The sequence below is a fragment of the Lottia gigantea genome, assembly GCF_000327385.1.
Source record: "Lottia gigantea unplaced genomic scaffold LOTGIsca_13, whole genome shotgun sequence".
Lineage (NCBI taxonomy): Eukaryota > Metazoa > Mollusca > Gastropoda > Lottiidae > Lottia > Lottia gigantea.
The window spans coordinates 4,400,413-4,410,308 of record NW_008707425.1 but is presented as its reverse complement, the minus strand read 5'-3'; the positions used below and the strand labels follow the sequence as shown (position 1 = coordinate 4,410,308).

General features: G+C 33.7%; 3 protein-coding genes across 3 annotated transcripts; 1 reads left to right on the top strand and 2 right to left on the bottom strand.

Annotated features, from left to right (window-relative positions):
• Window positions 1–408: 408 nt before the first annotated feature.
• Window positions 409–1,554, top strand: LOTGIDRAFT_230589 (hypothetical protein). The gene is made up of 3 exons (XM_009049120.1): window positions 409–481; window positions 874–1,018; window positions 1,279–1,554. Exons 1-3 carry the CDS (start codon window positions 436–438, stop codon window positions 1,523–1,525), a joined length of 438 nt encoding a protein of 145 aa, XP_009047368.1. The 5' UTR covers window positions 409–435; the 3' UTR covers window positions 1,526–1,554.
• A 397-nt stretch (window positions 1,555–1,951) lies between these two features.
• Window positions 1,952–4,309, bottom strand: LOTGIDRAFT_157367 (hypothetical protein; the record flags this gene model as incomplete). The annotated part of the gene is made up of 3 exons (XM_009049119.1): window positions 1,952–2,222; window positions 3,170–3,314; window positions 4,255–4,309. 3 exons carry the CDS (start codon window positions 4,307–4,309, stop codon window positions 1,952–1,954), a joined length of 471 nt encoding a protein of 156 aa, XP_009047367.1.
• Window positions 4,310–7,063: 2,754 nt separating this feature from the next.
• Window positions 7,064–8,462, bottom strand: LOTGIDRAFT_157366 (hypothetical protein; the record flags this gene model as incomplete). Its single annotated transcript, XM_009049118.1, has 3 exons — window positions 7,064–7,325; window positions 7,688–7,835; window positions 8,408–8,462. 3 exons carry the CDS (start codon window positions 8,460–8,462, stop codon window positions 7,064–7,066), a joined length of 465 nt encoding a protein of 154 aa, XP_009047366.1.
• Between the last annotated feature and the right edge of the window lie 1,434 nt (window positions 8,463–9,896).

Genomic DNA, 9,896 nt, shown 5'->3' with positions numbered 1-9,896 from the left:
TTAGCCCACAAGGTGCAGAAGAGTAGGACGTAAAACTCCATTCATTTCATTTCATTTCCACTTAAAAAAAACTTAGAAAACCTCTTTACAATCCCTTTAATACTTTTGTTACTGTTACTGCTCGCGCTCTTTGCTGTGAATCATTGAAGTTCGCGTATGTTATACTTTCATTGTAAAAGGTTCATTTTCCTCACTAAGGGCACGGCATGCGAGTATAATGATTCTTATGTACGTTTAGAAATCGCGTTAGTTGTCATCAATACTCGGGAAACATTAAGTTTTAAATAAATTCTAAGCTACTTCAGTTATATATATAGCAAGAGGAAAATTAACCTGCAACAGCTGTGGGTATATGTTACATTGTCTTGTAAGCTTTTATATAAATTAATTCAGATAATCACATTTCAGACCATTGCTCAGCAGTCGAAGCTAACAATGTATAAGTTGACAATTATATGCGTTTTACTGCAACTTGCGCAAGGTAAGGGCATTTAATGTAATTTGTAATCTTACACAATTTATTATACAATCTTATTGAATTCACTCTAAATAAATAAATATTATTAACATTCATTAAGGCTTCTAGTAGTACATAATATGTTATAAAGTTCAAAGGAACATTGGACTGATCACGTTAAGGAAGCCTTGCAACTGCATTACCCAACTTTCTGTTATTGTTCCCAATGACTGTCCTCAATACCCGCTACCAAATTTGAAAATGGCATAGCGGAAGAAAACTTCATTGCATTTACCTCCATTGCGATATATTACTGATGGCGCAACCCCATTGTTTGCAGTATATAATTCGCAAGGAGTCAAACCATACTGAGCTTCATTATCAGCGTGAAATAACTATCTCCTCAAATATTTCAGGTGCGCAATATGTTAAGGTAGCTTTGACCGAACAAGTGACTGTAGAGAGTGAGCCGTTTACAATTCCTTTCGATAAAGTGAAGCTGAAAATTGGAGGTACTTACGACAGCAGCGCACACAAAGTTGAAGTGATGCAGTCAGGAAAGTGAGTTCGACTTTATACTTTGACAGAAAAAGAATAGATGTTATACACTATTTTTATGACTAAGAAGAAGTTTTTTAATCTTTTAATTTTAGAAATTTTAGTTATATTCTTTAAATTTAATTTGATTGCTTTATATATTTAGCAAATTTTTATGAGTCAACCTTAAATGATGCCAACCTTAAATGATGCCAATGCGTCAAGCTCTGCATTAGCTGTGCACTTTTGAGAATGTTTTTATATATAAATTTTTCATATTGCAGATATTATGTCGAAAGTCATGTGGTAGTGGAAAGCGAGTATCCACCTGTTGTGGAAATCATGAAAGAAAGTGGAGACGAGCAATCCGTTGTGGCATCATGCGACGAATTAACGGATCAAAGATGTAAATTCGGTGAGCGGCTCCAACTCGAAAAGGGTGATCAAATCTACGTAAGAGTAAATTCTCATGCAGATTCACCCACTACTGTTTTGCAATCAGACACATACTTATTTGTAGCATCCATATAGTTTCACAATAAATATGTGAAAGAAAGAGATTTTCTGGATTTTTTTAAAATGGTATTTGCCAAATAAAAACACAATCAACATCGGTAGTTCGAGAGTTTTAAAATTATTCTCAATTTGACATATTTATTTTCGTTGGAATTTCCTAAAAATACACATGGCTGGGCCTCGATGTAATAGATTCGTTGTCAGTTTATAACGAAAAACAGGGCGAAATATTGCCGCCTTTGTGAACCAAGCAGGCGCAAAAAAAAAACATATTTCCTTTCATATCATTTATATTTAGCTAAATTGCCCTCGGCTATTACCAATCCTGTCAATTACACCATTTGCATGAACAAATAGCCAACGAAACTAATCTCTCCCAATGAAATATTCCAGAGCACAAGAATCGTAAAAAAACTTCGTGATACCTTTATTCAAAGCAGTTTAATAATCTTTGTGCATCCCCGCCAGAAAAATATACGTATCAATATTATTGACGATAGCATCTCTTGCTGCTTTAACTTCCAGGTATATTTTCTCGCCAGGTTTCAGTTTGGTTGTCGCCAACAACTTGCATCTATCACTGCTCACATCCTCGTCATACGTGTGACATACATCTAAGACATTCTTGCCTCCATCTTTTATTTCTACAAGCCTTACTTCAGCTTGGTGTGCGCCATTACCAGAAAGTGTTGCATGTCCTTCAATTCTATACCTAAAATAAAAACGACATAACACTGAAAATGATTAGTTCTCGCTCGAAGTGCGAACGTCTCCTTGTTGGATTTGTTACTAATCAGACAAAATATGAAAATTGTTATTCGAATAGTATGAACGCAACATTGATGTTCTAATCGAAAAGAGTGGGCAACAGGAATAGCCTCTAGCGTGTTCCAAGGCTTTTTGTGGCCAAACCAAAGAATATGACACGGAAAACAGGCTACATCTTAAAACCGTTAAAAGTCCTTGAGATCTCGCACTGTATTACACATCTTTAGTTTTGACCAAATCATATCCAAACTGACAATTATTAAATGTTCCAGATGAGTCAAGGCCGTTAACTCAGTAACATTTTCTGTATGGAAAATCGAACATATTTGTTGCTTGCCGACTTGGTCATTATCTGTTTCCTTTAATTTTAGGATATATTATTGTTGTGTGGTAGATTGTCGTGTCGGATCTGGTGTCATTAATACTGTATATTAAATAGTGTAAGAATAAGTCGTTACCTATAACATATACACGTAAATTCAATTATTATTAGTAACGCATATGACAGAAATTCAACACGGTTAAGATATTCAAATTTATTCAACTAACGTCAATATATATTAGACTACTCGAGGGATTTTAAAGCAAGCATATAACCATAATTTTTATTCTTTTCTTACATGTTGACCAAGATTTTACCAGTTGGTCCAAAGCATCAAAAAATATTTTTTGAAGATTTGCTTTATTGTCACCAACTTGTCATTTCGGTGAAAATGCATTGCATTTCAAAAGTTTTTATTTTTTTTCACAGAAATATCTGTCATATTATATATATAAGCCAGCCAAATTTTTATGAAAAAAATGTAATTTTTACAGTATACGGAGTTATTCTTTTCATTAGTTATAAAAAAGCCCTTCCGGTACAATAGATAATAAATAATTCTGACATACTGTGCATCCTTGGTGATATCAATTGTTCTGTCTTCTATATGGTAATGGTGATCACTATCAATAATTTTACGATCAAATCGAACACGAGTGGCCTCGTTGGCATTAATATGTTGATCTGTTTTCAATGCGATCTTAGTAAAATCACCTTAAAAAATAAATAATGAAATGATTACGCGAACTTATGCAAAGTCACCCATATTCAGATTGATGCTTATATCAGAATTCCCGCAATTTCAACTCAATTCAGCGGCAGCGGTCGCCCATTTTATACACATAACGGTCCCTGAAGAACACTCAACAATATTCTTTCAAATGTAACTAAATGTTGAGAATTATACGTTTTACACAATAGACTGCATTTTTAAATTCAATACGTCTTCGGCTACACTTGTTAGCCCCAACTGTCAGTTACTGTTGACCTTTGGGAGTCGTCACTGCGGTGGACGAGCAGCTTAGTGCTGCATAGAAGTCGACTATTGCGATAAATTGAATCGCTGAAACTTCTGCTGTGTACACCACTTGGTGTTATTTTAGTGTAAAATGTATAACCGCATTAAGCAGCAGTAGTAAACTAAAGTCAAGTGAAGTCGAACAGCTTAGACGTCACAGTTATTACAACAGGTCTATCCACAGCAGCAAATGCGAAATGAATCTTTCCATGGTTAAAAGGCCCAAAACGTTTTGGATTTAATTTCTTTTGTTTATTAAAACATAACCAGCCATATTTTAATCAAATCTTTCTTAGCATCAACACACTGATTTTAACGCATTTCACCAAATCAATGCTACTAAAAACTATCCATTTTCAGACATGCTCACCGTTACAAAGCTCTGGATGACATCGGCTTGGTTGTACCATTATATTCGTACTGTGCCGATTATCTTACGATCTTGCGCTATGACCACGATTGTCAACCATCGTGTTCTTCAGACAGATAAATGTCTTATTCTTTCCTTTTATTTACATGATTGACCAAAATACAAACACATCCAAAGTATGCATTTCATTGAGCGAATATATCCAAACATAAGCACTGTTACTTCATGCAAAACTGTGAAGACACTAAAATGACATTCAGACTTACCAGAACAGATTTTTATTAAAGGTAGAAATAAAAGCACAATGTAGAGTGAAGTCATTTTCGAGAAGAATTTTGTGTAAATGCAGTAGAAGAACCCAGACGCATTATATATGCCTGTAGCAACAGTTTGATTACGCATAGGCATATATCAATTATTTCCTCGTTAAATTCTGAAATCAAATATTATTTTGACATAAATTAGAATTGATTACGATTAATGTTAAAAAGTAATTCATTTCTGTATTCGCAGCTGGTAGGTCGGGTTTTCTTATTTCTAATAAAGTTTCACTGTTTGTGGGTGGTTGAGTGGGCTTATGTTAATGCTCTTAGCATCGCATTGCTGGCTTTGGTCCAAAGTTTGAGGTGTAAACAGTAGGCCGAAATAAAATCCGTTGTCATTCACATGTCAAGAATGGTTTATAACTCAAAAATATCTAACTCATCCTATTTTACCAAGTTTCACTGAACTGTATCAAAACTGTAATATTGCGGACGTTCGGAAGGACAGACAATCATGGTCTTCAATTTAAATGAGTTTTATTTTCTGGATATTTTAGATGGATATAGTGTGTTGCATGTAGTTGAACATTAGTCAAAGTTACAATTATGTCTAATGGCCTTTGACGGCATGTGCGAAACATATAATTATATTATTTTATTTTGCACCTGGTACATTATGAAAATATAGTTTTTTGACCTGGAACATTGTAAACAAAACCGGAAATCATATAAATTCTGCAATACTTATGTTTCAAAGAAATCAATAAACAGTTCAGAAATGAGAAATAATTTGTCGATTTTAAAGCTCGACTTGGTTAGAGTTCGTTTCTTATGATTTATGTTTATAAACCATATAATTTCATACAATTTTAGTAATATGTAGAAACCTGAACAATCTATGTTGTGTCGTTTTATGGAAGATCCGTGACTGCGTGAAGTCTTTCTAATGGGAGGTAACTCCATTAATCTTATGTGTCAGTCTACTGAAGTCATCGCATCCCTTTTAAAAAGAAATGTAAATATTTAGAGAAGATAGAAAACAACTCTTTCTGAGAAACGACTCTGAATTGTTTGAAGACATGCTTACAAAATTACTTGAAACGAATGTATTGACTATCGAAATTACTGTGTATACTATCTGATCTGTGTTTGGTGACAACACTGAACCGTTAACGCTTCCTGCTGTTAATAAAAAGATGCAGTGTACACTGGGGAAAATCTGCAATGGATTGTTGTATTATTAGCTTTTAGATTGTTAACTGCTGAAGGATCAATAATATGCACAGCCTGCAGCACACAGTGTTTTGGTCCAAAACTAAAGGCTGTTTTACCTCTTCGTTCTCGGAATTAAACTCATATGATTATATTACTTCAATTATTGAAGGTGTAAGAGTTTCATTAGTTTTTTTTTCGTCTTCATTAGTCCTATCAGGTGCAGAAAGAAGGGCACAAACACCGTGTCTCCTTGTTGTAGTTGTCCACCGATCTTTTTTAAGCTGTTTTTTCAGAATAAAATATGGTCAAAGATCAAATGAGCTATGACAGTTGTTTGCAATTTGAAAATACCGATCTCGTACAGTGAAAATGATTCAGCCCGTTAAGTTTTTAACCACTGTTCACAATAACTCGGTATTCAAATATTAAAAAAGGTAGTTTGAACACTAATTAGAATGATTTCTAACACTTGAAAGCTTTTAACATCTATAATCATGAAATTGGTAAAAATTGCTCGCTTCACTAACGGTAGGCCAAAGTGAGCGTATTTTAATTTGCCACGCTTTCTTTTTTTTTATTCGATTTAGTGTGAATATGCATAAATTAATAATAATACACCTGTTGTCGAAAATGACAAATTAATTATTATATACTCTTAACGAATAAATCAAATATTATTAACAGTTGATACAATTGAGTTACCTCCCTTCCTCAGTAGTATGGGCATAATAATAAAAAAGGCATATCCGTACAGAACAGGCAGTGTGTCCATTCTATATCAATAACCTGTTTGGTATGTTCCACACATTACATTGATATATTACATTGATATTCATTTACTAGAGTTCTAGATGGTTGTGATATTGTCCATTACTTACGAGTATATCTGCCCAATATTGTTTCAAATTTCCTATTGATTGTTAAGTAACAGAAATCGTGCACATTAATCATATTATGTCTGTTTTTTTTTTATCTGTTTTGCCTCATATTTAATATGAATGATAGCTCATTATGATATGGTTATTAATATATACCGTCCAAATGAACATTCACTGTATGATTTCGACTTGTCTCGGATAGGTCTCTTAAGTTTTTTGCATTTGTTGAATTCTCCTTTTCTATCCGAACTCGAGAGCTGATGCGGGTGACTAATTGTTCTCTTGTTAAGAACACTCCCACCTATTAAAATTCTAACCAATTTGTTCTCGAAAGGTCTGACGCAACAAAGTTTTAGTAATATGCCAATGTATGGATATGAAAGTTTTGTTCATGTCAACCTTGATGGATCCGGGGAGATGCAATGAAAAGCAAGTCGAACAGGGCCTAACGATTTTGCTTGTGAACTACAAAGCAATAATAACTGCGTCGCTAGCGAAGCAGGATAATGGCCTTTTTTTGGAATCACCGGATTTCACTCTACGACTGAATTTGTCAATTGTAAGCTTCCAAATAGTTAGTATTTGGCATATGTGTTCCTGTTTATATCGATGTCAATTACACACCTGAAATACAGTTATCAAAGGATAACACGAAATTATTAATTGATTTTTTTTTTATTATATCCCAGTTTAAAGAAACAATTTGCGCACACTTCATCTTAGTGCTTTTCTGACAAAAACAAGTAGGTATCGACATTGGTTAAAGTTGCATCTTTTGTGGCTTTGGCTTCCATAAATACTTTATCACCATCTTTCAAATCGTCTTCTACCTCTATCCTGCATCTGTTACCTGTAACCTTGGGATCAGATGTTTTACACTCGGCCAAACTTGTCTCTTGTCCATTTGAAAGTTTGGCTATTTTTATTGTAGCTGAATGGGCACCGGCACCAGTAAGTGAAGCATGTCCCTCAAGTTGGTATCTAAAAGAATTCTTTTTTTTAATTTTAATTTTTTATTATAATGAATACTACCAATAGTATTTTAAAGTGTCAAATTTCGAAGACGTGTGTTAGTGACTGAAATGAAAGTACGCCACTAGTGTTTTGATCATTTTACCTCAAAATGGTATGTAATAATACTCAGCTCGGGATCAGAATGGATCACATTATTTTCTATAGGTGCCGTTGGTTGAAAGTAGCAAAGGATGTTGATATCGGACTGTACAGCAAAGTCGCTACTTGTTTGAAATCGAGTTGAATTTTATATTTTGATAGCTAGTTTTATTTGAAGCTTAACAGCCTCTTGTCCAGATGATGAAAGATTAATTAAAATAATTACTCACTTAGCTGTTTTGATGACGCTAATAACCCTTTCATTTATATCGTAGTGGTGTCCATTATCATACACTTGAGAATCAAATAGCAAACGAGCTGCTTTATTTGCTGTGATTTTTTGATCTGTTACTAGATGAACCAGAGTAGTGTTACTACCTGTGACAAATAAGAAAAATTCACTATTTATAAAATTTGAAGACTGGCAAAGGAACACATTTGTAAGATACCTTACAATAAACATCATTTGACGAAATGCCGATCTTAAATCCCTCATGTTTTTCAAAAGCCTCTCGGGAAATATTTGTTAAGATCCACAATCGCTATTATAACAAGGATCATTAACCAGTGGTTGAAAATCTACGAACCCTATTTTTAAGTTAATGTTGCGTGGTGAAATGCGTTTTGTCAAAAAAAAAAGTCTCAAGATTTCATTTTGAAGGAGTCGGAAATCTAGAAAAAAATTGTTGCGAAGCTGTCATAATCTGATGAAGGTTTACTAGCATTACAGAGACCACCGACCTTAAGTGGTAAATCCGGATGGTGCAAGTAACAGCAATTGGTGTCTCCGTTAGATGGCCAATGAAGCCTCTTTTGAATCAAATCAAAGAAATCAACACCAAACATCTTCCGAGATAAGGGATTATGTCTAAAATCTAAAATACCCTAAGCAAATCTAAATTTTGAAAACTCTAAAAATCAAATTAATAAAGAATATTTATATAACTTACCATACGCTATCTGAATAAATACCAATGAGACAACTGCAGTAAGAAATGGACTCATTTTGTCGGGTTACAGATTCACTGTGATTATGGCAATGATACAGGAATGTAAATGAATGGAAATTAAAAATGATCGTAAATAAAAGGACATAAGCAATAAATATAAATCAAAAGGTGCGTTATTTGTGACGTTTCTTAAAATTTCATGATCAATGGCACTGTTTACATTTCAATGATAAATTAGATTGATTTTTATTATGGAGTTGAATTCGAAGAATAACCTAAGTCAACAGATGACCCGCATCGATTACCTGTTCTTTGTTATTACCTTCCTTAGTAGGCTAAATAAGCAATGTGGGTGAAAAAGTTATTCAAATTACTTAAGAGAATAATATAGGTTAATAGGGAATTTGGTTTTAATTATTCAGAGCTTTTGGTAAACAGGTGTTGTTTAAGATTATGAAATGACAATGTTCATATACCATGGCGTGGATATATTAACCTATGTCTATATCACTATATTATTCTATACAGAAAGAAAATTTTTAGTCTTCCGCCTTTTTTCTTATTTTAGTAGATTTAAATCTTATCTGATTTTTCTTAAATATCCCATTTTTTTTTTCATATTTAAGAATATAAATATTGTACACAATTATTGTCACCGTAAGATCGTAAATGGTCGCAGTCCGGTGTGAATGGACTTCATTTACCACACGGTCCCTTAAGAAATATCGTGTCCACACAGCTTGCAGTTGGTGACCAGATAGCGGTAGACAATTCTTGATCTCAAATGCTTGTTTATTTTGAACACAAAACTAAGTGTGCAAACTATTTGTAAAATAAAATAGCTGAAAAACAGCTCACACTTAATCGCATGATAGAACAAAATATTTCCAGCCTTGCTGGATTACAACCAAACCCATTGCAATAACATCTACCTGAAATTCGTATGTTGATAGTGAAGAATAAATATTACATTAAATTCCACTACTAACTATCTACTTGACTTACTCCAAGTTTTTCCCTTTTGGAGAAATACCATACCGCTGCCATACCTCTGAAAATTTAACACAGGGATACAGCTAGAATTTTTTTCTAGTTTACCTTTATCCATAATTTAGTTTGTTAATGGTAAAGTGGTATATTCTATAATTATTGACAACGAATAGCACTTTTAATGAGGAATATAATATGTAGAATAGCATTTCTCAAATTAATCATGTAAAATATTCCCCTCGCTGTTGTACGCTGAACACAGTGCACGGTGTTTCGAAATTCCGATAACATTTCGTCACTGCGACCAATAAAATCCGAACGCTGTTTGAGTGAAAAGTGAACTTTTACAGAGTTCAAGTCCCGTTTCTGGTTCTAAAAGATAATAAAGACATCATAGAATTACCTTCTTTTTGAGAATTATTACGCACCGAACATCTGATTTATGGCAGACGTAAATCAAGTTATTTATAAATTTCTCTCGACTGCTATGCCAGAATAA

Bases quoted from the DNA above. Each gene is read 5' to 3' on its own strand.
- LOTGIDRAFT_230589 (XM_009049120.1), top strand. From the start codon at position 436: ATGTATAAGTTGACAATTATATGCGTTTTACTGCAACTTGCGCAAG. The intron at 482-873 runs GTAAGGGCATTT...CAAATATTTCAG, and splicing joins TTTACTGCAACTTGCGCAAG to GTGCGCAATATGTTAAGGTA. The intron at 1,019-1,278 runs GTGAGTTCGACT...TTCATATTGCAG, and splicing joins GAAGTGATGCAGTCAGGAAA to ATATTATGTCGAAAGTCATG.